Genomic DNA, 26,458 nt, shown 5'->3' with positions numbered 1-26,458 from the left:
GCAGCCCTAGGAGAAAGGCTTCTTCTTTGAAGGCTGTCAGCCCTGCCGAAGCCTCAAGAGCGAGACGGGAGCCCACGGACGCCGGTGCCCGTCCCCACGTGCACCATGCCTTTCACCAGGGCAGAGGCACCAGAAGAGGAGCTGCCATCGGGGGGAGACTATATCCCCACGGGCCCGGGAGAGAGCAGCGCCTGACGCCTCACCACAGAGCCGGCTCCCCAGGCCCTGCCAGCTCCATGTCCAAGCACAGCTCCGCCCTGCCAGATGTCACACTCCGGGCTCCGAGCAGCCAGCCCACACGGGCCATCCCCCCAAGCCGGGACGCAGAGATTCCAGACCCACGGCTCTGCGCCCCAGCCGCGTCGGCCCCAGTTCTGCAGGAACCCAGAGAAGCCACCCTGAGCTCGGACAGGAAGGAGTTAAACGTCCAGCCCGCTCTGCTTTTAGCCCAAGGAAACGTGAACTGCCTGAGCCATCAACCCCAATATGTCAGCACGCCAGCCAAGCGTGCAACCCGGAGACTGCCCTGGTGCAGCTCGTGCCGGCGCGTCTGCCTGTCTGTCCCCGAGGCACTGGACTGGCAGCAATCCCACGCCCAGCCATCCTGTGAGGAGAGCGCTCCCTCCACGACCCCAGCCGTGGCCGCCTCAGCAAGGCCTCGGCTGGACCCGGTCATGCCCACGGTGGGAGCCAGGCACTGGGGCAGAGGGTTGCACACCGGGGCCTGGCCTGGAGTGGGCAGGGAGCCATTCAGACTGAAGTGCCAGTGCACAGGAGGCACCCAGCGGCATGTAGAGTTACAGCCCCATGCCGGGGGCAGGCCTTCCCCGTGCCAATCCCAGGGCACAGCATGTCACCCCGTGCACAGCCCCAGCCATGGCTCTGTCCCTGCAGAGCCGGCTCACGCTCGCCCCGCGGCGCTCAGGGACAGCAGCGTTGAGCACCAAACACAGCAAGAGGGTCTCTCGGCCACGGCTAATCCAAAGGCACAGGGCGTGGGCTGTGCACCCTCGACGGGCACCAGGAGTGGCACAGTCCTGGACAAGCCTGTGCCCCAGCCCAAGCTGCCAGTCGCCCGGCAGGACCAGAGGCAGCCAGCATGGCTTTTCAGAGAGCTTTGGCAGTTCAGGGGCTGCAAGGCAGAGGGCCGTTCCCCACGCCCAGGCAATCTCCCTGGTGCACTGCTATTGCTTCCTGGCCAGCCTGCACCTGACTGGGCTGACTTGGGAGGAGCTGGGGCCCAATTACCATCTGTCATCATTGCCTGGCATAGCCTGGGTCCTCACAGCCCCAGAGCCGCTGGCCTCCCCGGCGCTCTCTGCGCAGATCTGGGCGCATGGCCGGAGAGCGGGGCCCTGGCCAGCCCTCCCAGTGTGCCCTCACCTGGGCGTGTCTCCCCAAATCACCTCCCTGCCATCACAGGCCTCCCTTCTTTGGCTAATGCTGGCAGGCGGCTGGGCATGGGGGTGGGGCTGGTGGCTCGCTGTGATACACAGGAGGAACTGGCAGGTGCCCCCTGGCCTCTACACCCCTGGCATGTTCCGTCCCCCCATCTGAGCACCTGCCCCCGGGGGTTACGCTCTAGCCAAGCACCCAGACATTGGGCTGGGCCGCACCAAGGACCATGTGTTTACGGGACACCTGTGCATTCCCAGAGAGCCCTGGGGTCAGGTCAGTCCCCGTCCCCATCCCCAACCCTCGCTGTGTGCTGTCCTGCCTGCTCCTCGCCTAGGCTAACCAAGGGCTGCCCTGTCCCCCAAGGACCCCCGTTCCACCCAACACACCGACGGCCAGCGGTTCACCCCCCCTGTCCCCGCCGCGCTCACTGGGCCAATGGCAGCGGCGGGGCGGGCAGTGCCCTGGGCCCAGGGAAAGGAGGCTGGGGACTATGCTAGGGGAAAGCCGTCATGGCGGGGAGCCCGGAGCCGCTAGCAGGATCGACACAGCCCCAGCGCCAGACGCTGCTCTGAGTCCCCATGAGGGGCCCAGGCTGCCCCCCCCCCCCCCCAGGCTGGCAGGTTGAATCGGCACCAGAGCCCACCTCCCCCACGGGCTCATCGCCAAGCCGAGCAGTGAGTCACCGGGCGGTGAGTCACCGGCACACGGCGCAGGCCGGGATGGCGCCCGGAGAGCTGCGATTATCCAGGTCTCTGTACGGAACTGAGCAGCTCCCCCCACGCAGCCAGTGCCCCTCCCTACACAGCGTGCCAGAGTCCGGAAGGTGGGGCCCACAGGCCTCCATGGCCAGGCCAGCAGAGCTCCCCCTGCCCGCACACAGGCCAGAGCAGGGACCTCAGGCCCCATGGCAAGGTCCTGTTCCGGATCTGAGCCCTGCCCTGCTCGCTAGCGCTCCTCTCTGGCCTGCGCACAGACTAGCTGCGGCCAGACCCCCTCCCTCCAGTGCAGAGGAGCCATTCACAGGACAAGGAGTCTCCCCGCTCAGAGGCCGACAGGAGCCTGGATTCCGGGGTGCGCGGCACCCGCTCGGCAAGAGGCGATTGCCCCCAGCGGATTGGGGGGGATCCCAGCTCCATTCCGCCCCCAGCACTCTCAAGGGCACACAGCAGTCCCCTGCCCTCGCTCTGCACTGCTGCGCCCCACACCAGAGGTGGCCGCACTTCTCCCTCCGTGCCTTATTAAGAATTCCGCCAGCGACGGGCGCGAAGCGCTCCAGGGCCCCTGTGGGGCAAAAGCACCATAGAAACAGGCCCCGTCATCCTGCTGGGATGAGATGCGGAGGCGGGAGGAGGGGGTGGATCTTTAAAGAATCACTGCCACGTGCCAGGCTGCTACACTCACATCTGCCAAGGCCACACGCCGCCCCGGGCTGCAAACTGCTCCGGCTTTTCTCCGCCACCTGCAGAGCGCTGAGCAGACGCAGCCCCCCCATCCGACCCCATGCAGCCTGGCTCCTCCCCAGCCCCGTGCCGCAGCTGGGCAGTAAGGAAGGCTGCAGACTGAGGGGGATCCGGCAGGACACAGCTCCCCTCTCCCTGTGCCCATAGCCGCTTTAAGGACATAGCCTCCCCCCGCCCCCCCCCAGCAAGTCTGGTAACCGCAGCCTTGGCAGGCTCCTGAGCGTCACCTGGTGGCCTGATCCCAGCGACGCAAAACCAAGCTGAACCAAGCTGCAGCACGCAACAGGCACGAACCCACGGAGCAAAAGACCACAAACCCGGCCGCCCACCAGGCCCGGGAAGCTTTCAGCTTAGCCCAGTGCGGCCAGGCCCTGCCCAATAGCCAGCGCCAGGGAGAGCCTGAGGGGATGGAGAGAAAACACCAGCCCCCCACCCGGGGAGGCCGTGGCATTGCAGCCGGCACCACGGACACGCCGCGCCAGTCAGAGCAGGGTGGGCGGGCGAGTGGCTCCCCCAGCCCACACCATCGGTTCAGTCGCCTCCGAGCTCCCCGCCCGGCTTGGTCCCTGGAATCCGCTTCCGGCCCCCGACCCAGGGAGAACACAGAGGCCTTGCTGCCCATGCCCCGCCCGGGCCTGGCTGCCCTCTGGCCTTGGGGGGAGGCCATGAGTCACTCTCCGCCACCCCCACGCAGCCCTGTCTGCTCCGGCTCCCTCATGCGGATAATGGCCAGGCTCTGGTTCCACCGCAGACGGGAGGCAGCCAGACAGCCCCCAAAGCTCGAGGGGTGGGGACGCAGGGAGGGTTCTGCCAGCCCCCGGCCACCCACTGTTCTCAGCAGCGTCCTGCGGGCATTGCTCTGGGCACACGCTGCCCACTATCCTGGGTGCTCACTGTGGTACCTGGGCCCCTATGGAATGGGAATCCCCCCATCCCAGTTCACTGAGAGATCGCCCCATGTGCAGGGCCCCCAGCCTGGCCCTAGAACCAGACACTCTTTGCAGCGCTAACCCTGGGGACGTTTCCGAGGGGCTTGTGCTCCTCTGCCACGCCTGCCCTACCAGCAAAGGCCCCCCGGGAATGACGGCATGAACCCTGCCGTGCTCAGGAGCCGCTGCTGACCTGGCCATTCAGAGGGAACTCAGCTCCAGCCCCGAACTCCAGAGGTGGCTCCCCTCTGCATGAGACCTCCTCCCTCGCCCATCGGGCATCCAGCCCCTCAACTCTGCTCTCCTGGGGCCCCATTCCTGAGCCCCGCAGGCAGCATCCGCCTGGGCCACTCGGACCCCGGGGGGGGCAGAGCAAAGGGAAGTCTTCTGCTGCAGGCCCAGCACCTCTGCCCAGCACTGTCCAGTCAGGCATCTCGGGCGCACAGCTGGGAGCCACGGGCAGAGACAGGTCTGATCCCAGCCGGCAGTGCCTGCTCCAAAGGTTATCACCACCAGGCAGGCTTTGGCCAGGCCTCCCCACTCCCCAGGGCAGCTGGGACGGGACAGCACCTCAGGGCCTCTGGGGAAGTTCCCCCATTTGCTCCAAAGGGTGGGGAGACCCTTGCTCGGCCTATCCTCCCCAGGGGCAGCGCCAGCCACTAGAGGAGCAGAGACGCCCCTTTCCAGGGGGTCCCCCCGGGAGTGCCCCAGGAACAGCGCCAGAACTGGAGAGCAGCAAAGCCACGGGCTGAGCCCCAAGCAGAGCTGAGGCCAGCGATGCGTGCGCACACGTGTGCGGAGGGGCAGGATCTCGTGCTGGGGGGGTGGCAGCCGGGCGAGTGCGCCCATGTGCACACAGCAGCGCGCGCGCCAGACCTGCTGGCACTGAACTCCAGCCTGCATTCCAGGCCGCATGCAGCCACGCATCAGCCCCCTGCACCATGCAGCTCGGATCGGGGAGGAGGGCCAGGACAGGATCTCTGCCGTGCATGCAGCACACCCGTCTCCCAGCTCGCGGCAGGAAACCGCTCACCTCCTTCACTGAGCCGGCGAGCAGCAAGCAGGGACAGCTGGCTCATCTCACACCCGCCCAGAGGCACGAGACACCGAACACACCAACTAGACAGGGAGCTTCTGGCCCGTGCAGCAGGCTGCCACATGCAGCAGGCCCCTGCGGTTGCAGACCCCGGGCTGCTGCCAGAGCTGCAAATCGCTTTTGCATTTCACTTGCTGAGACATCATCGGGGCGGCTGTGGGGGGGGGTTATAATTGCTGCTCCCACCGGTCACATGCAGGCCCATCTGCCCCCGCCCCCGCCCCCCCCCATCCTCCCCACAGGTCTCTCAGCATCACTGGGGTTTCAGTCACCCTGGGGCAGCCGGTTTACAGGCATTTCTTCCCTGCCCAGCCACTGAAGGTCACCCCCACGTGAGGAGGAACAGCCCACACGTACACACACACACACACACACACACACACACCACCCCCGCGTGAGGAGGAACAGCCCCCCCATACACACACACACACACCACCCCCGCGTGAGGAGGAACAGCCCCCCCATACACACACACACACACCACCCCCGCGTGAGGAGGAACAGCCCCCCCATACACACACACACACAACACCCCCGCGTGAGGAGGAACAGCCCCCCCATACAGTGCCTGGGGGCCGGGCAGAATGCCCACTGCAGAGACACTCTGACAGGACAGTGCAGCCGCCCCCGTCCAGCAAGGAGGGCAAGGCCCAGCTCCCTGCAGAAGCTGGCTATGCTGCTCTCCTCAGCTAGCAGGGACCCACAGCAAAGGGGGGGGGAACCTCTCACCCCCGGCCCCCACACCACTGGGGGAGGGGAGCAGACAATGACGCGGCTCCACCAAGGCGGATGTGATCGCCCTGCCTGCAGGAAGGGAGCTGGGAGACGTCAGCCCTGCGAGTCACCCCGCACCCCCCAGGGGAAGGGACCCCGCTCTGCAGGGAAGGCTGGGCTGGGGCTCCAGGCTTCTCCATACGGCCACTGAGGCCGACAGGCAGGCAGCTGCCTGGGAGATGGGCTGTCAGGCTGATCACTGAGCAGGGGTCAGGCTCTAGCATGTTCCCCAGAACCAGGAAGGTAAGAGGGGGAGCCCCACTGGCTGGATCAGGAGATGCCAAGCAGGGAGGATCTCTCAGCCGCTGGTTCGAACCCAGCCCCAGGGAGAAGAGGCTGGTGGCTGTTTAATGGCCTCATGAAACACATCTGGAGGATGGCGGCGATGAGCATGAACACCATGACATCACAGCCTTGTCCGCACGCTCAACGGGGCGGCAAACGGGTCGAATGGCCCTCGAGACTGAGAGGCCCTCTGCCAGGGTAGGCCAGGGCCCGTGGAGTGAGCTTGCCTATGCTGCCTTCGTTCCGCCCCCTAGGCCGTGTCACGGAGTGTGGGGGAGTCAAGGCCCTGCACCCCCCACTTCCTGCGATTCACCGGGACTCTCAGCCAGCCAGTAAAACAGAAGGTTTATTAGACGACAGGAACACAGTCTCAAGCAGGGCTTGTAGGTACAACCAGGACCCCTAAGCCAGGTCCCTCTGGGGGGCAAGGATCTTAGACCCCAGACTTGGGTTCCTGCCTCTTCCCAGCCAGCCCAAACTGAAACCAAAAACCCCTCCAGCCGGCTCTCTCCCCCTCCTTGACTCCTCCTCTCCCTTTGTCCAGTTTCCCGGGCCAAGGTGTCACCTGCCCCACCCCACTCCTGGCTCAGGTTACAGGCTCAGGGACCGTCCCTCACCTAAAGTCATCCCCTGCTCTCCCATCCCCCATGCAGACAGTCCCAGTAAAACTAAACGACATTCGCAGGTCAATCCACCCCGCTCCCTACTGCGTCACAGGCCGTGGGTGCGCAGACCTAGCACAACGGGCACTGAGCTGGGCTGGCCCCTGAGGTTAATCACGCTGGATAGAATGGGACTGACCTGAAGTGCATGTGGGCCATGCCGTTTCTACACCCACGCTGCTGCAGCTACAGGCCTGAATCAGGGCCTCGGGCCTGTGACCGACCAGCCGTGCATCTCGCTGGCACGAGGTTAGCACGTCCTCGCACACACACTCCCCCAACCAGGCCCAATACACGGCCCCGGCATGCGATCCAGGTGTATTTCTTCTGACCCGCTCCCACCCATGACACCAACCCCACCCGCTACCCCCTTGTAGCTCTTCCTGTTTATCCAGCGCCCTCTGCACCGCGGAGCACGCACAGCGCTGCACAGCCACACCCACCCTGTGGTTCCCAGGTGAGCGGCTCTCTGCTTTCACACCGCCCCCTGCGCTGCAGACACAGAGCCCTCCTCTCTGCCGACGGAGACGCCCGCCACACAGACACCTCCTCCTGTACGCTGGTCTGGCCACCACGCCGCACGGCTTCCCAGTCCAGCCTGCCCCGCTCTGCGCAGGGTCAGAGATGCTGGAAGTGACCCAGCCCACCAGGGCAGGACTGTTTTACAGCACGTTCCCCAGGACTCTGCCCAGCCAAGCGTACAAACCTGCAGGGTTTTCATGGGGAGACTATTCCGCATGCTAATAGACTTCAGAACCAGCACCCTGCCTCCCCCAATCCTGGGCTTGACTCCTTCCCATACGCCCGGGGGCCGTCCAGCTGGCTGGAGTGGGTGGGCGAGGGGCAGCTGCCACCACCCAGCCAGCCTGGGCCAAACGACTCAGCCAAGCACCCCCCCATGCCAGACTCACTCGGGGCGGTGGGGTTTAATGCCCTGGCAGACAACGGCTCGTTTTCCACTAGGCGGGGCCATCCTGGCGCGCTGCTGGGGGGCATTCAGGGGACTCGCAGAGGTTCCGCCCCTCGGCGTGACAGACAGAGAACAGCCGGTTCAGAACGGGGCAGGGGAGCGGGAGGGAAGGCAGAGCCTGGATGAGCTGGCGAGCGCCGTGGATTTCAGTCCCTACAAAGCCATTTCTTGCAGCTCAGAGGCAATGGGGAGTTTCTCGGCATCTCGGCCAGTTTGTTACTCTCCCTGGCGTAGCATGGTGTAGACCAGGCCTCCTCCTGCCCAACCTCCAACCAGTGCAGCCAGGCCGGGCCTGGGGAGACAGGGGCTGCTGGGGGTGGATTAGGGCACCATGCTCCACAGATCTTTTCTGAGCAGGGGTAAGAGACGCTGTGTTTAAAACGCCACTGGCTGCCAGCCACCTGCTCCCCAGCTGCCCCCTCCCCTCCATCCCCATCCCCAGCCACTCTGTCCCCTCCAGCCCCGTCCCCAGCCGCCCCGTCCCCTCCAGCCCCGTCCCCAGCCGCCCCGTCCCCTCCAGCCCCGTCCCCAAGGCTAGCACGGCTTCAGCCCCGCTGGAGGGAGCACACTTTAAGCAACAAACCCTCATGCAGACAGTGCCCAAAGTCCTCCAATGCCACAGCCTGGCCCCTATAGCTCTGGGGGTCTCCCCCAGACACAGCCCGGCCCCTATAACTCTGCCCCCGCCCCCGGGACACTGCTTTCCGGTGTGCATCACTCCAGCGTGTCAGGCTCTGGGGGCAGGGCGCCCTGCAGTCGCTGGCCGTCTCCCTCGCTCCTTGTTTTGTCAGTGCCAGTGTAGCCGCGGCCGGCCAACCCACACATTTCTATTTCTGTGCTCGTTGTGCAAGTCCTCTCCTCCGGCCTGCCATGTGACCTGCCCCGCTCACCCTGCCTCACCAGAGCCCAGGAGCTCATCCCCGTCCCTTGGCCCAGAGCACTGAGCTGCCTGTGGCCAGCACGGGCAGGGCTGGTTTGGGATGGGACCAGGCCTGAACCATCCGCATTTAGGAGCTCGGGGGGGGGGGGGCGGGAGGGGTGTCAGGCCCCCCATCCAACCCCTCCATTACACACCCACCGCCAGCCAGCAAAGGGACTTCTCCTGGGTGAGCCAGTCATGGAGCCAGGGGAGGTCTGCAGGGCACTGGGGCAGCCACACAGAGCGAGAGCCCACCCAGAGCTGCGGGAAGACAGGCAGCCCCGTCTAATGCTCAGCAGCCCAGACCCACGGTCCTATAGTTACCACGCCTAGGGGCCACATGAGATGCGGGGCTGAGGCAGACTCCAGGGGGAAGCCAGAATGACGTCATGGATTCCTTGGAAGTCTGGAGAAGGGGAAGCACACGCTACAGGCAAGAGAGACCAGGGCTATCACCTGTAGGTGCCTCCAACTGCAGTATTGTCAGGGGACAGGGTGACAGGAGTCTGCCCACTACCAGTTGGCTACCCAGAGCTGCCCTACCACAGAGCCTAGAGGTCACGGCCTCCACGGCTCCAGGCTTCCCACAGCTGCACGGCCCAGTCCTGCCTGACACAGACTGAGACGGCACTAGAGATGGCCCCGCAGGCGCATGGAGAGACGGGCTGCGTTCACTACAGACGTGCTCCGCAGGGACAGAGTACAGAGATCTAGAGGACTAGTGCCACTGAACAAAGCCCAAAGCCGGCACACCTCACCCTGAAAGATCCAAAACCAAATGCACAGAGAAATCCCTCCTCTCACCAGGGAAATGCAGCCACCTCTGGGGCGGGACACAGCGGCTGTTTAGCAGCATCTACCAACTCTGCACAATGGCTTAGGCCAGGGGAATACAAAGGAAGCTGATGTGATTACTAGAGCCTGGCTGGGACCTGGAAGCTCCCATCCCAACGCGCTTCCCGTTCTCAAAGCTCATGCAGACAGAGCTGCTCTTTCCTGTCTAGCTGAGGTGGCAGATGCCATGGGGCACAGAGCCATCTTCCTTCTGTCTCCAGGGGAGGCCAGAGAGAGGCCAGCCTCCCCGGGGCAGTTCGGGGAGTGATCAAGCCCGTTCTGCCCTACCCAGGTCCTGAAGAGGTGGAAAAACTGGCTGTGCTGGTTTGGGGCGCAGTGGAGAGGGGCCTGCGGGAGATTGCCGGTGTTTGCTGTTGCCGGCTACAAGTTTGTTAACAGCAGGAGAACCTCCTGACAGCTAATTGGCTGCCAGGAATGCCAGCTCTCCAGTGTCAACCGCACTCACCCCCAGGGTACAGAGCTGCCAACGGGTGTGCCAGCCCTGCCCCAGCGACGTTACCAGGGAAGCAGGCAGCGGCTGGCCAGTTCCCCCAGGCATTACCGAGCAGGCAAAGGGCCCGGCTGGACTCATGTGCGCCAGCTTCACCCGCTCAGCAGCCTCCACTGATGCAACTTCCTTCCAGGAAGGGCTGTTGGGAGGCACTAGCCCTCCCCGAGCCTGGGGAGCAACCAGGTTACGCGAAACCAGCCAACTGGTCCTCGAGGAATAGTGCCACAGGAACAGGGCACTGCCAGCCACCAACACCCTGGGCTTCCTCCCCAGGTCCCTGCAGCCCGCCCAGCAGTCAGCTCGCCCGCCAGGGTTTCTGTGGCGTGGTCTATTGTGTATAGCTCTGCCTGACATCTGTCAAGCAGCCCCAAGCCGGTAGGACGGCCACATCCCAGAAACCGCCCGGATCATAGAGAAACCAGAGCAGGAGCGAGCCGCGGAGACTCAGCTCGCCTGTGACTCCAGATGGGGCCCCTGCGAGGCACGGCTCAGGCTGGCAGGCCGGGGAAGCTCACACACACGCTTGCTGCCCGTGCTGTACGCATCAGGGTGATCCGCTGGCTCTGAGCCCCTTCTCCTGTGCTCAATTCCCATGGACATTGCTGCGGGATAGCGGGGTGCCACCAGCCGCCCGCCCGACATTCCCCCCAAACTCCCCCATCCCAAAGGGCACGTTGCACAACAGAACGCACCATTACCGTGTCTGTCTCTCTGAAGCTTTGGCAAGCCATGGCAGCCCCCCGGGAAATCCGGTGTGCCAGTGAGCTTTCATCACAGCCTCACCAAGTCTCGGGCACCTGGGAAAGGCTCTCTAGCGCTCGCATACAGGGGGCGCCCTTCTATCCGGGACGGTTCCCCAGCCCCGGGGGGAAGCAATGGCAGGTCACTGGCAAGAGCAGAACTCAGAGGCAGTGTCGGTTGGGACCGGGGTGACAGCAGCAGACTCGGGGCTCAGCCCCGCACGCCGGGACACCAGCTTCCCGAAAGGCAGGGAATGTTAGGATTAAGCAATGTGTTACATTCCATATATTCATTGGATGTTAATTGGGGTTGATTTGCAGGATTATAAAAGTAGAAGGTTGATCAGTATTTAGAGGGATTATGTAGTAGACGTGAGTAGGATAAGCTGAAATGCAAGAAACTGTGGGCTGAGGCCTGGAAGACTTTAGCTTAGCTATTTTAGGCTTTGGAGACAAGAAATGATGGCACAAGTTAAAATGACTGAGAACTAACCCGAAGATGATGGGAAAGAGGTACCGACTGGTAATATTGCAAAAGTAAGGCGGGAAAGTTATATTCAAATTATAAAGTGCTGCGACAACAAATATTGTCTCTAACATGTACGGCAAGGATAAAGGTGGTACATAAATATTAATGAGACCCTACCCAGCCTATAGAATTCGGGATCCCTTGTGTTTCCAAGGGACACACACCAATAAGAGAGAGAGGGCTGACATTTTCATGTACATGCACAGAGTGTAGGTATAGACAGATTCACAGTATAAGAAAGGGTGCCCAGAGCAGGAAAATTGAGCTTCCTATGGGAAACACCAGCAGGAACCACTCCCATCTCGATGGACAATTCATGAGTGGGCCAACAGACTCTAACACCACCTAGGAGGATGTGAGGATGTCTGTAGGTATAACTGGCACATTGTACTGAGCTTCGGGAATTGTGTATGCTGTGATATTTATAATTGGGTTGGTAACTTTAATAAAACGACTAAAAGATCGATGCTCTTGTAATTGTGTGTGTTACTTGCCTATGGTTTCATGTGTTCCTATGAACTCTGGATCCAGAACAGAGGTGACTCTGTTGAACCAGAGACTGTAGACGCCAGAGCCGAACCCACTGAAGTAGGATTAATGTTAAATAGAGTAAAAGGCACAACACGCTCGCACGGATCTCATAGAATCATAGAATATCAGGGTTGGAAGGGACCTCAGGAGGTCATCTAGTCCAACCCCCTGCTCAAAGCAGGACCAATTCCCAAATAAATCATCTGTATGACTGCAATGCCCTCCCGTCCGATACACCCACGCGACGTGGAAGTGGGAGCTTGGAAGGGGCTGCAGGCTCAGTGGTTACGGGAAACGGGGCCAGATAAGCAGCGGGGAGAGGAGAGTGCCCAGGACAGCAACACGTGGTCACCAGGACCAGGGGAGATGAGACGCTTGGATTTTTCCAACACCTCTGCCTGAGCAATGGCGGAACTGAAGAGAACAGCAGGGCTTTCCCGAGCCCTGCCCTCCAACGATGTCGCAGAGCACCATGAGGCACCATCCACTCCACACAATGACTGTCCCACTCCTATGCTTGGATCAGCTAACAAAGCTGGTATCTACGTCAACAGGCTTCTGGGTTAACGACCTCCCCCGCCCCCACAACACACAGGAGCAGTTCACACCTCCCACAGGGTTGTTTCCAGTGGTCTGCAGCTCAGATGAAGAGCTGGGGCTTCCAATTCTGCAGTACAAGACAGCCGTCACCAGGGACAGCCATGTGGTTACCAAATTGCTCCAAGCAGCTGCATGTAAATTGCTGGAAGATATGAGTTATCAGTAGTGAATCGTTGCTTAGGTTTGGGGGGAGGGAAACAATAGGAAAATATGCTGGTACTTGGCGATCTTGACTAGTTTGTTAAATGAAGGGTGGGAGTTCTTGGTTTTCGGATACTAACCTGCCCATGTAAAGAAACCCCCGAAACTGAACACAAAGATTAGGAACCAATTCCCATTGCCTGTTTTCAATAAGAATATCTAGCGAGTCTTAGAACAACGGAAAACTTGGCATACAGCGACCCCTAACAGCCCTGCATCCACCTTTGCCTCCCACGTTGCAATGCCCTGAAGATTTCTGGCACTCTGTTAAACTCAGAACCACGTGTGTTTAAACTCCATGAGCCCAGAGGCACTGCTGCTCCCTGATTTGCACAAGCAAATGATTCTGGTTAGCAAACTGCGACCTGAGGAGATAAGGGCTGTTAAAACTAGACCCAGCGGATGTGACAGAGATTCTTACACTCCTGCTGAAGTGTCACCCTGAGCCACGGCCGCACATCCTGCATGGACTCGAGATCACCCTCCATACGGTAATTGCTACTCTCCAATTGCCACACAGTAGGCTTTGGGAGCTCGGAGAACACTGCCGTGGGGCATTCCACCCCACAGCGGAAGGGGACAGTCTCCCCATATAGTGACCCTGATAAGAAGCCCCAAGTGAAAAGCGTTCACCCGTCAGCACTGCTGGAAGTGGGAAGTCTATTTCCCACCCGCTGCCATGGGGGGCTGTGCTCCGGCAGAGCAGGGGGATGCCTGGCACAGTATGGGGCAGACCAGGCCCTCCAGCCCTACTGGGAGCAGCATCGCTGTCCAAGCCGAGGGTCTGGAAGATAAAATGGCCAGTCTAGCCCAGCAGGAACCTTATGGCACGAGGGGGGGTTAGAGAGGTGACAAACGAGAGATGGTCCAAGGTTCTTGCTAAGCGAGAACCCAGAACCCCAGATCTGCTGGGATGCACGGTGCAAACGAAGGGAAGTTCTGCTTCCCTTCAGTGATCTGGCGAGCGGTTCTCGTGTGCGCTACGGGACCACCGACCCTCTCCTCTGCAGCCTTGCTACTGCTTCGTGCTGGGGGCGTTATGGGACAGCGGCTGCCTTCCACTCCAGCACCCAACGCTGGCTGTTGTCGGAGGGAGGACACCAGGCTAGCGGGGCTGCCGGCCCGGTCAGTGACACCAGCCCGCGCGCAGGGCCCTCGGGGCGGCACGTACGTTCTGCGGCACCGAAGCAGAGCCCACGGCCGATGTCGCTGCTTTGTGTTTATTAGAGGACGGCTTTGCTGCGGGGGCCGAGAACCGCCAGCTGAAGTCACTCTGCCAAGCCTCTGGAGCCTGGCCCACCAAAGAGCACCAGTTTTCAGCAAAGCTCCAGCCCCGAGAGGAGGATGCTAGGCAACCTCAGTCCCACAGCACCAGGAGTGGAAACCAAGTCAAAGCGACGGAGCTTCCTTCCTCGGAGACCAACACAAACTCGGCACAGGAAACGCAGAGCACAGGCCCTGCAGCAGAACAGGAAGGGACAGAGGACGACCACCGCACCCCGGCAAGGCCCTCTCACCCGCCGACAGCTTTCTGTGGTTTGCGGCCGAGTGGCATTTTCCGTGCTGACACCTGACTGGGCAGGCGGCTATTTATACCCCATCCATCCCCACTAAATTACCTCGAGCCCAAGTCAGCATTAGCTTGGTCACTGGAGGGAGACAGCGCTGTCTCTGCAGCCCCTGGCCTCTGATCGGGGGCCCTACAGCGAGGGCCCATCGGGTGGCATTTGTCCATTCAGAACTAAGAACGTTTGTCCATTCAGAACTGAGAACCATCAACTCATCACACAACCTACTCACAACTGCCAACCTAGGTTCGACTGGAACTGGGCACTTGGCAACAGCCGGTTCCCTATTTCATTACTGATCCCCCACCCAGCCCCTCCTTACCACACAGCCCCCAACGGCCAGAGACGCCCCAGCCTACTCCTCCAACCAGAGGAGTAATCAGGAGAGCTGGGGAGGTGGGCTAGTGTCACAGCTGAATCCCCCTCTTGCAGCTTCAAGCGAGTAAGTTACTCATCCCCGAAAAAACGTTAATTCCGTGGGGATCTTTGATCCCCAAGTGCTTCACGGGCTGTGCCGGCCCAGCCACTGAAATGCAGCCACCCTAGGGCAGCAGCTGAACCACGCCCAGCATCCTGCACAACAGGGACGAGAAGGCGCATTGTGGCCAAGGAGCCTGGGAAAAAACCCCTAGGGCCCTGGGATTTCCAGTGTCTGCCCAGAGCAGATAGGCCCTGGGTGTTGTAATCCTGCTGGAGGAAGAGAGGGGAATTTCACAACTTGGGTGAAACAATGAAACGTGGGCTGGGACACGCTGCCTTCCTTCGGAAGCGCCTGAGTTGTCACTGTCACACACACACACAAGGTCTGTAGGGCTCGAGCCTAGCAGTGCAGGCCTGGCCAAAGCGAATATTTGCAATGCCAGCCAGCACTGGCAACTGGCCACGCTCGGGGAAGCCAGCACAGGATGCAGCTCTCCATCGAAAAGGAACAAGGACACCCAGAGCTACCATATGCCAAGCAGACTAGAACTTCTGCCATCTATTCTACTCTACACAGGGTCCTACACTGCCCTGTCCTGTAGGATCTGAGCACCTCTCAGTCATGCACGACATGGCATCACGTGACTGACAGCTGTCAGATGTGGATGATTCTTTCTTCTCCTCCCCGGGGAGAGCTGTGTGAGCAGCCAAGCGGTTGGTTGCGGTGGGGGTCTCATAGACTCATAGACATTAAGGTCAGAAGGGACCATTATGATCATCTGGTCTGACCCCCTGCATGCTGCAGGCCGCAAGACCCTTCCCTGGACTCTACCGTTGAAGTCCCCAATCCTGTGTTTTAGTGACTTCAATCGGCTGAGACCCTCCTGCTAGTGATCCCTGCCCCATGCTGCGGAGGAAGGCGAAAAAACTCCAGAGGCTCAGCCAATCTACCCTGGAGGAAAATTCCTTCCCGACCCCAAATATGGCGATCAGTAATACCCCGAGCATATAGGCAAGAGTCTCTAGCCTGACCCTTGTTGGCCATTATGCTGTTCATGTACCATTGCTTGGTTTTCCTTGGCTACTATGTTTTATCATTAAACCATTCCCTCCATAAACTCATCCAACTTAATCTTAAAACCAGACAGGTCCGTCGCCCCCACCGTTTCCCTCGGAAGGCCGTTCCAATATTTCACCCCTCTGATGGTCAGAAACCTTCGTCTAATTTCAAGCCTAAACTTCCCCCCGGCCAGTTTGTATCCATTCGTTCTCGTGTCCACATTAGTACTAAACTGGAATAATTCCTCTCCCTCCCTTGTATTAACCCCTCTGATATATTTAAACATAGCAATCATATCCCCCCTCAGCCTTCGCTTTGTCAGACTAAACAACCCAAGCTCCTCTAATCTCTTTTCATACGACAGGTTTTCCATTCCTCTGATCATCTTAGTCGCCCTTCTCTGCACCCGTTCCAGTTTGAGTTCATCTTTTTTAAACATGGGAGACCAGAACTGCACACAGTACTCCAAATGAGGTCTCACCAGCGCCTTATACAACGGAAGCAGGACCTCCTTATCCCTACTAGATATACCTCGCCTAATACATCCCAAGACCGCATTGGCTTTTTTCACCGCCACGTCACATTGCCGACTCATAGTCATCCTGCGGTCCACAAGGACCCCTAGGTCCTTCTCCTCTTCCGTTACTTCTAACCAATGCGTCCCCATCTTGTAACTAAAATTGTTATTATTCGTCCCCAAGTGCATCACCTTACACTTTTTACTATTAAATTTCATCCTGTTTCTGATACTCCAATTCACAAGCTCATTCAAGTCTCCCTGCAGAGTATCCCTATCCTCCTCCGAGTTTGCAACTCCTCCCACCTTCGTATCATCCGCAAACTTTATCAGCCCACTCTTGCAATCGGTCCCGAGGTCAGTTATAAATAGATTAAATAAGATGGGTCCCAAAACCGAACCTTGAGGCACTCCACTAGTAACCTCCCTCCAACCCGACAATTCACCCTTTAATACGACCCGCTGCATTCTCCCCATTAACCAATTCCCTATCCACCTCTGGATTTTCATATCGATCCCCATGTTTTTCATTTTAACCAATAGTTCCTCATGGGGTACTGTATCAAACGCTTTACTGAAATCCAGGTATATTAGGTCCACCGCATTTCCCTTATCTAATAAGTCCGTTACTTTCTCAAAGAAGGAGATCAGATTCGTTTGGCACGATCTGCCCTTCGTAAAACCATGCTGTAATTTATCGCATTTGCCATTAACTTCAAGGTCCTCAACTAGTTTCTCTTTCAGAATCTTCTCCAGCACCTTGCACACTACTGATGTTAAACTAACAGGCCTATAGTTACCCGGGTCACTTTTTTTCCCTTTCTTGAAAATAGGAACCACATTGGCTATTCTCCAGTCTAACGGGACTACCCCCGAGTTTACAGATTCATTAAATATAGTCGCTAATGGGCCTGCTATTTCCCGCGCCAATTCCTTCAATATTCTCGGATGAAGATCGTCCGGTCCACCCGACTTAGTCCCATTAAGGCGTTCTAGTTTTGTTTCTACCTCGGATGCGGTAATCCCCCATCCCGTATGCCCCTCTGTAACGGTGCTAGTATCCCTAATACCTTCATTGGCCTCATTAAACACCGATGCAAAATATTCATTGAGATATTGCGCCATGCCTAGATTATCTTTAATCTCCTCTCCGGCTATAGTCTTCAGCGGTCCCACTTCTTCTTTCTTTGCTTTCTTCCTATTTATATGGCTGTAAAACCTCTTACTATTACTTTTAATTCCCCTCGCTAAGTCCAACTCTTCCTGGTCTCCCCTCCCCGTATGGCCACGCTGCTCCGGCAGGGCTGCCTGGGGGGGGGGGGGGGGAAGTGGGGCAATTTGCCCCAGGCCCCGGGCCCCACATGGGAATATAGTATTCTATAGTATTGCAACTTTTTTTTATGGAAGGGCCCCCGAAATTGCTTTGCCCCAGGCCCCCTGAATCCTCTGGGCAGCCATGCTGCTCCGGGTTTGGGTCAGAGAAGGCCGGTGGGAGCAGGGCCCCTGGGGAGGTTTGGGGTGGCCCTGAGTTCCTGGGGGTCTGAGACTGGCCCCGTGGGATGCTCTGTTTGCTGCCCAGCTGGGCTCTGCCCCGGTGGTAGAAAGTTCCACGGGCCCGAGGGGTGGAGTTATGGAGCTCGGTCCCCAGCCCGGAGCCATAGACCCCTCTAGATACGCTGAGTCCAGGCCGCTGAGCGCCTCGAAGACCAGGCCCGAGACTCTGCCCTTGACTCTGTTCTATGGGATGCCAGCGCACAGAGCAGGGGACGGGCACAGGTGCTGCTGAGAAGAGGCACTGCAGCTGGAGAGTGCATTACTCTCCCCGAACGCGGCACCTTCTTGGGCTCTGCCATTGCCTCTGGAGCCCTTTAGCCCTGACACTCAGGCCCCAGCCTGGCTGTGGGAACAAGGCAGGGGCTGAGATGCAGCCGTTGCAAGTTGGCAATCGCCAGCCTGGCCCGGGCAGCCATTCCAGCCTGGAGCAGCAGAGTCTGACGCTGCCTTCAGCGGGGCAATGCCATGGAGCCTATTTCTGCAGCAACACAAAGCTGCTCCAATAGCCAGCATTTCTTTCCTGGATTTAGAAGCTGTTTTCACACAGGGACACTTCTGCTCAGAGCTTTCCCCCCACTCATTTGTCTAGTCTTCACCCCCTCTGGTGGGGAGAACAGCTGGAGTCCCTGGCCCCGCTGTATCCCTTTACTGCTGGCCTCCAGTAGCCTCCCACCCCACACTGGCAGATTGGAGGGGAGAGCCACATTAGCAAGTTCTCTGTAACGCTCCCACTCGGAGAAATGCCACCTGCTCTGCTGTGGTTTCCACCTTCCTGTTCCCAGGGCCTCCTGGTTTCAGAGCAGGCATGAAGCCGTTTCAAAGGCCCCAGAAGGGTTGAGACCTAGAGTGTGGTTTGGTTCTTTCCTGGAAGTGTTTTAATTAAAACACTGCAGCTGTCTGTGTCCTCCACGGAGACGCTACAACAGCATTCAAGGGGGAACTGTCCAATGCTTAGACTCAAAGAGGCTCCTGGCAAATCCATCCCCAGTCAGGAGGTGGACATCTCATGCCTGGAGTGAGAATCTCTCAGGCTCCCAGCACCTCTCCACCCAAGGTCTCAGAGTGTTTCACAAACATTCCTGTCACGGAGTGTGGGGGGAGACCAGGCCCTGCACCCCTGGCTTCCTGCGATTCACCGGGACTCTCAGCCAGCCAGTAAAGCAGAAGGTTTATTTAGACGACAGGAACACAGGCCAAGACAGGTCTTGCAGGCACAGACAACAGGACCCCCTCAGTCAGGTCCCTGTTGAGGGGCCCCAGGGAGGCCAGAGCCCCGTCTGGGCTCCCCTCCATTTCCCCAGCCAGCTCCAAACTAACTCCCCCTCCAGCCCCTCCTCCTCTGGGCTTTGTCCCTTTCCCGGGCCAGGAGGTCACCTGATCTTTTTGTTCTCCAACACCTTAACATCCCCTTGCAGGAGGGAAGGGCCCTGGCCATTAGTTGCCAGGAGATAGAGTGTCGGCCATTTATGTGCACTGGCCCTTTGCTCTGCAACAATCTCACCCCCTAGAGACTTAAGAAATGCATAGGGGAAACTGAGGCACCCACACAGTATTCAGAGGAAACATTAAGAACAGCCCCCACTTCGTCATAATTCCTACCACTCTGAGGTAGGTATCATCCCCATCTTACAGATGGGGAAACTGAGGCAACTTGCCCTAGGCCAGACTGCAAGTCAGTGGCAGAGCTGGGGGGAAAACCCACAAAACCTCAATTCCATGAGACCATCCTTCCCTGGGTCCTTCTGCTGTGTGGGGTACTCAGGAGAGACACAAAAGAAGCCCTTTTGTGTATTTTAAGATTTTGTGAACTGGATTTTCTAGCCCTCCTTTTAGCGAGGCCATGGGGAACTTTGCAAGGCCAGGCTCGCCCGGGAAGGGCAATTGGGGGGCAAAGGGTACATGAAGAGGGCATATTCTGATATTCAGCCTGAGTGACATCTAGGAGGCTGTGGAACCGTCCCGCTAAAGGTAGACGCCCAATTGCTTGGGCTGTTTAAACTGGCCAACACTCTGCATAAGCTCCTGTAGGGACCGGTGCTCGGAGAGCAGGAGCAGGGACGACTGGTACTTTGAGTCTAACGATTACGTTGTAGGGCTGCTCGCAGCCCACCCCCGCTGCATGCAGCCCCAGAAAACATGGTGCACAACACACAGAGCTCTCCAGCTGCGCTGAGGAAGGGAGGGTTGTGGAGACTCACAACGAACTGGGCGCCCGAGTACATCAGCAAAGAGAGCAGCATGGCGCCCTGCAGGCCTAGACACGCTCCCAGGCTCAGCAGGGCTCCGACACGGGCAGACTTCACTGCTGTCAGCGGAGCTCGGGTTGGAGTTTTCGAGGTGCTGGCAAACCTGGCGCAGTTCTGCCCCAGGCGAGCAGGCAGCCACGTGACCCAAAGGCAGAACATTTCCATTACAGAAACTGGCGCTGCAGCTAGGCCCAGGGCTGCGGGTTCAGCTTACCACTTGGCTGTGACTGGCTCCTCTGGCCAGCACCATCTTGGATTACTGCCTCATGGCCCCCGCCCCCCAGGCTCTCCAGAGCAGGGGCTGGGGAGGGATTTTGTTTCAAGAACAGAAATGTTCAGAAGCCTGCGGCTCGTGCACCGCAGCATCCCCCGACGAGTGACTGTACCCAAGACACCCCCCCCACCGGCAGCAGACCTAGCCAACAGCCACACCTGCTGCTACACCTGCAGCTCGGCGGATGAGTTGATCCCAAAGGGCGGAAGGGCAGAGAAACAGGGCCCCGGCACACCGCGGCACCACTCCCGGATCACTATGCGCGCAGGGCTGTTTCCGATGCACAGCGTGGAGAGAGGAGACAGCCGTCTGCAGCTGTCACTCGCTCTCTGGCCCTCAAACTCCACTGGCATCAGTGCAGTCATTCCCAAGGGGGGTATCGGTATCTCTTACTGCCCTGAGTACGTCTCATGAGACCAGGCAGCCCAGATGTGCTGGCAAAGTCCCCATCTGGAGAGGACGCTCATCACACCAGGGGATCTCTCAATGGGGTCACCTACTCGTAGGCATTGCAGTGAGCCTCTCACACCCACTGCATAAAGCTTGTGTCCCCATTTCTAATGGCCAGCTCTCCCCCAGGGACTGCCTCTGCCGGTCGGTCAGATGATAACCGGACAGGGAAGCACTTCAATAATCCCATTCTCCCGCAGCTAAGCCGCAGGGCATTTGGCCTCACTTTGTATCTGGTTGTGTTACAGGTTGTCCCTATAGCAGATGGAGGTGAGGTCTTCCCAAAGCAGAGGAAACCCCAGCAGCGGCCAGGCTCCCGAAGCGGGTCCCTGGCAGAGTGACCACAGCACTGCCATTCCCCGCATGCCACTCGTCCCCATCGAGGGCAGGGTGAGAGCCCACTCCCTCCGCTGCACCCAGACCACCTGTCGGCTGCACGATGCCAGGCACCAGAATGAGCTGTGAAGACAGCTGTTTATTTCACGGCAATGATGGGTGGAGGAGGAGAGAGGTCAGGGAGGGTAGAGATGAAGGCCAGCCTGGCCCCTTGTTCTAACCATCTGTTTGCTTACACCAGGATCTTGTCAGTCAGCCTGGTGAGAGCTGGCATGTGTGTTACCCAAGATGCTGTGTCCATCATATGACTGTTACATGCATTTCCCCCGAGCGATAGCTAGGAACAGAGACGTTTTGCAGACATCCTCATTTAAATTAGTTTGTGATTAATCTGATTTCAACAAAACCCTACGTTTCCTCCACTAGCGTCCATCAGGACAATATACGCCAAAGCTTCTTCCATTGTTTGCAGCATTGTTCTAGCCAGGCTGGTCCCAGGAGCGGAAACCCAAGGTGGGTGAAGTCAGAGCTTTTAGAGTAGCAGCCGTGTTAGTCTGTATCCGCAAAAAGAACAGGAGTACTTGTGGCACCTTAGAGACTAACAAATTTATTAGAGCATAAGCTTTCGTGGACTACAGCCCACTTCTTCGGATGCATATAGAATGGAACATATATTGAGGAGATATATATACACACACACATACAGAGAGCATGAACAGGTGGGAGTTGTCTTACCAACTCTGAGAGGCCAATTAAGTAAGAGAAGAAAAGAAAAAAGTTTTTTTCTCTTTTTTTTTCCCTCTTACTTAATTGGCCTCTCAGAGTTGGTAAGACAACTCCCACCTGTTCATGCTCTCTGTATGTGTGTGTGTATATATATCTCCTCAATATATGTTCCACTCTATATGCATCCGAAGAAGTGGGCTGTAGCCCACGAAAGCTTATGCTCTAATAAATTTGTTAGTCTCTAAGGTGCCACAAGTACTCCTGTTCTTTCAGAGCTTTTACTGAACCAGCTCCTGGTGTTGGGAGGGAGAAGTTTCTGAGCCTCACAGAGCAATTCCTCAGGTCTGGGAAGCTCAAAAGCTTGGACCTTCCCCACAGAATCCAAGAGACAGACGGGACCTCAAGGGTCATCTCCTCTAGCAGGAGTCGGTCCAGTAAAAGACAGGACCTCCCCCAACCTAGCTTCTCCCTGTAGACTCCTCTCTTCCCAGCCAGGTGGCACTGCAGAACTGATCGGTGACATAGGGATGTATTGCCGAGAAGTCGTATTGGCAGGATGGCTGCAGATTTACTGTGCTCAAATCCACTCAGCCCAGATATTAAAGCAGAGCCGCATTAAACTCAGAGCTTTGCATTAAAATAATGAGGGCTGCCAAGCCAGGGCTACCATTAACCAAGCGCAAATCACCCCAGTTGGCTCAGTGGTGAGAGACCGACGCAGCGTCAGTGTCTGGAATACTCGGTGCATGAGACATGACAAAGAGACGGGACAGAGGTCTCTAAAGAAGAACTGGGCAGCACGAAGTGAAGCATCTATAAGTGAAAAGGGGATCTAGACACCCAGCTTTATTGTACTCTCAGCTTCTGCTTTTAAATGTCACCCTCTCTCGACCGCGTTGCTGTCAACACACAGGCTACCCCGTGTGTGTGACAAAGGCAACGGCTGATGCAGGAAGGAAACATTCAGGTCAAATCTGGACCAAGCTAATCATCATCATCTGACATCTCTACTGTCCCTTTCAACCAAAGGGCTTTGCAAATCCTACTTATAGAGGAAGCCATTCACACACAGCTCAAATGCAACCACATCTAAGGTGAAAGGCAGCAATCAGATGACAGCTATTCACTGCTCAACTGGGGGTAGAGGAAGAGGAGATGTTTTGGCTAAGGACAATGTGACAAACCCCTTCCTTTACAAAAAACAGTGCCAATGAGATCCGAGCAGACAGGGCCTTGGCCTTCCAAGGTCTTGCCTGAAGGAACCCCACACAATGGACAGAGTAAACCCAGTTTAGCTCACATGGAAAAAGGAAAAGCTGGGCTGGATTAGACACCATGGAACCCCAATGGACCGGCCTTGATTTGCGGAAATTCCCTTCGAGGAAATCCAGGTAGGCTTTGGTGCCTCCACTGCATAGTCCCCAGTAGTTGGAAAGTCTGTGGACCCAAGCCACAGACCTAGCGCCCGCTTACGGGGTTTTCCTATACACCGGCCAGGTGTCAAGCCGCTGATCAGCCCACCAAAAAGTTACAGGGAGCTAATCACAACCGGGAGAAGAGCCCAAGGATTCAGTGCTGCACCAAGAGGACCCTCACACGTGCCCCCCTCCTAGCATGCAGCCTCTTAGCTAGGGACGCTCGCGACCAGCCCTTCTACATGGGGGCCGCAGAGGCATTCCCTAAAGGCAAGGGAGGCTCCAGGCTGGAGGCAGAAAGGGAGGGATGTGGAAGACACAAGCCGTTAAAAGCCGCAGTCTGTTAAAGCAAGCAGAACGATGACACGGTTGCAGCGCTTTGGGAGCAGACGCCACCTGGCAGGCAGCTCGTGGGCATCCGAGGAGCTGGTCTTTTGCTTCCATAGCAGAATGCAGTAAACTAGACGAGGTTTCTTTCAAGCAATAGTAACACACCTGCCTATCCAAGCGCTCTAGGCACCCTGACAATCTTACCACCGCACACTACACCCAGAAGCACGGAAAAACAAACACTCCAACAGGAACAAATTAATTCAGTGCAGCCAGACAGTGAATCAGCAACAAAAATGTGAGTAAATTAGTAAATGATGTTCCTGTAACTTGTCCCAGTCATGCTAAGGCAGGATTAAAGCACACTGACAGACACAGCGAGAACTTCAAGGCATCTGGAATGACAGACCTTGCAAAGAAATAGGGCAACATGACACAGAATAGCTATTAGCCAATCGCATCTTTAACACCATAAAACGTCTCGTAGGATCATCAACTCTAGACTTGCAAACTAACATTATGCCAAACGCATTAGGAGAAATACAAGCTCGGTATTAATGTCTGCCACTCGTCATGTGCAGCATGGCCACCCCAGAGCTTCTCTTTTCACTGGTTAAAGCCATCTCGGTCACACCTCTCCCAGTCACCACCAGACTCCAAGGGACCTTCCCTGTCCAATTACCACACTGCTCTACTCTGAAGTGCTCAGTAACAGAAGTGACCTTTGAACATGTATCTCAGCCCCTAAGCAGTGAGCCAGCGTAGGTGTGTCTATATCGGGGTGAGTCCCAGCACTCAGTACACACAGGCCAGGAACGTGACCGCCCAAGGAGTATTTATCCCCACACAATCTAGCCCCAGACATAGTGCCAAGGAATTAACGGCACCTGTGGCCGAAGCAGCCCGTTTCTGAGCAGGGCAGTGATCAGGTGTCCTGCTATACATGCCTTGTGCAGAGTGGAAGGATATTGGACTATAAATAATGCACGCTCAGGTGATCTGAAAATGGAGATTTTGGCAAACTCCCAGTGCCATCTCTGCAGCTTTGGGGCAGCTCTGGCAGGTAACGCAGGGCCAGCACCGAAGGGCAGTTTGGGGCAATTCCCCTGGCAGTATTAGGAGAAGAGACACAGATGCCAAGACCACAGCCAATCATGCTGACCAACACTGCCTCCCCGGATGCCCCATCTGTCGTCTCTTGTCTTGCACTTGGATTGTGAGCTGTCTGGCCCAGGGACCAGCTTTTTGCTCTGTCTGTACAGCGCCTGGCACAATAGGCCTGGTCCAGGACTAGGCTCCTAGTCACTATGGTAACACAAATCCTGCCCCAGTGCCACGCAACCCCCCACAGTCCAGGCAGCCCACCCCGCCAGCAATTCCTGTGACCTGCACTCCCATACCAACCACAGGAGCAAGTTGGCCCAGCCTGCACCCCCTTCGCCAGGAGATACAGGCCAGGGGTGGCACGGACAGGGAGGGGTGCCACGTAGAGGCAAGGGGTGCCACCCGCCTACCTGCTGAGGAGCCGTCCTCATGGTCAGAGCTGTTATAGCTGCAGTCACTGCCTCTCTCCGGGGAGCTGCAGCTGGAGGAGTCCCTGCCAGGCACATCCAAATGTCGCCTGTGTCTCCAGGGCAGCGGGTGCTGCTCTTCGTGCTGCACGGGGGAGCTGCGCCCATTCGTCCCATCCAGCGAGTCCAGGTCCCGGCTGTGCTTGGGCCACCTGCCCCCTATGGTGGGCAACCAGCGATGGGGCCTGTCCTGCTCCTCCCCGGACCCCCGGGGTAGGATCCTGAAGCCTAAGAGGACAGGATTCAGGAGGAACTTCTCACTCACGTCCACCTCCTCGTAGTCGTGGTCAACGCTGCTCTCCCTGGGGCCAGGCGTGTTCTTGGCATGGGGCTGCCGGCCACGGACCTCCCTAAAGATGGGCTCACTGCCATGGGGGTGCCCAGTGGGGGGCTCGCTACCATGGGCCTGGGCAGGGATGGGGACAGGGGGATCGCTGCCATGGGAGTGCCCAGTGGGGGGCTCGCTACCATGGGCTTCCCCAGGGATGAGGGACTCGCTGCTGTGGGGGTGCCCAGTGGGGGTCTCACTGTCATGGGCCTCCCTAGGAGCGGGCATGGGGGGCTCGCTGCCATGGGCCTCCCTGGGGACGGGCGCGGGGGGCTCGCTGCCATGGGCCTCCCTGGGGACGGGCGCGGGGGGCTCGCTGCCATGGGTCTGGCCAGGGGGGTGCCCGGCTGGAGCATCGCTGCCCTGCTCAGTGGCCAGGCCATCTGGCCCCTCCTGGGTGCTGCAGCCTACAGGGTGCTCATGCCTGGGGGGCTGCCGCCTGCCCTGCCTCCGGGCCCGCGGGACTGGCTTGTGCTGCTGAAGCTGGTGCTGGATGGCTGCGGCCAAGCTGTGCACCGCGCGCCCCGCGGCTCCCCTCTTGCCAGGGGGCACGTCCGGGAGGGGGGCCGGCTCCTCTGCCTGCCCGTCCGGGGCGGGGGCCGGGGGCTCCCGGGCCAGAGCCGTCTCCAGGTAAAGGACTTTGAACTTCTCCTCGGCCAGCGCCCGCTGCAGCTGTCTCAGGTTCCCCCGGCAGCGCTCCAGCTCGAGCTCCATGTCCCGCACCGAGCCCAGCTGCATGCGGGGCGCCGGCTCCCCGGGGAACTCGGCCTGCCAGTGCCGCTGGAACTCCGCCGGCTCCCACATGCTGCCCGGCGCAGCCCCGAGCGCACGGCGATGGGCGGCGGGGCGCGGCGCCCGCGAGCAGCGATCCGATGCCCCGGGGATGGGCGGCGAGGAGGGATCCGACGCCCCGGGGATGGGCGGCGGGGCTCGGTGCCCTGGCTGGGAGGACGCCGCACACCAGCCCGGCGGAAAGTTTCTCTCTCCCCCCCGGCAGCTTCCGCTCCGGAGTCCTGTCGGGGCCCTGACGTCGCGGCCCGGCCCGGCCCCTCTCCGGCACAGACCCGCCTCCCCCTGGCCGAGCAGGCGGGGCCCGCGGGGAGCGCCCCGCCCGGCATAGGCCGGGCTCTGCGGGGGGCGCCCCTCACCGTAGCGGAGCCGGGCTGCGCTGGGGGAAGCGGCCGCACCGTGGGGCGCCAGGCCTCGGGCTCGGCTGGGGGAGCT

The 26,458-nt window shown here is 58.8% G+C and overlaps 1 protein-coding gene across 1 annotated transcript in view; it reads right to left on the bottom strand.

Moving 5' to 3' along the window:
- ABR (ABR activator of RhoGEF and GTPase) overlaps positions 1–26,209 on the bottom strand; it is a 92,976-nt gene extending 66,767 nt beyond the window's left edge. Inside the window, exon 1 of the mRNA XM_054008741.1 lies at positions 24,850–26,209. Within this exon, the coding sequence (XP_053864716.1) occupies positions 24,850–26,038 (1,189 nt within the window). The 5' untranslated portion in view covers positions 26,039–26,209. The remainder of the gene's footprint in view (positions 1–24,849) is intronic.
- Between the last annotated feature and the right edge of the window lie 249 nt (positions 26,210–26,458).

This window comes from Malaclemys terrapin, chromosome 18 (assembly GCF_027887155.1).
Source record: "Malaclemys terrapin pileata isolate rMalTer1 chromosome 18, rMalTer1.hap1, whole genome shotgun sequence".
NCBI classification, from domain to species: domain Eukaryota; kingdom Metazoa; phylum Chordata; order Testudines; family Emydidae; genus Malaclemys; species Malaclemys terrapin.
Note: the sequence above shows the minus strand (reverse complement) of the source record. Positions and strands in the feature narration are given on the sequence as shown.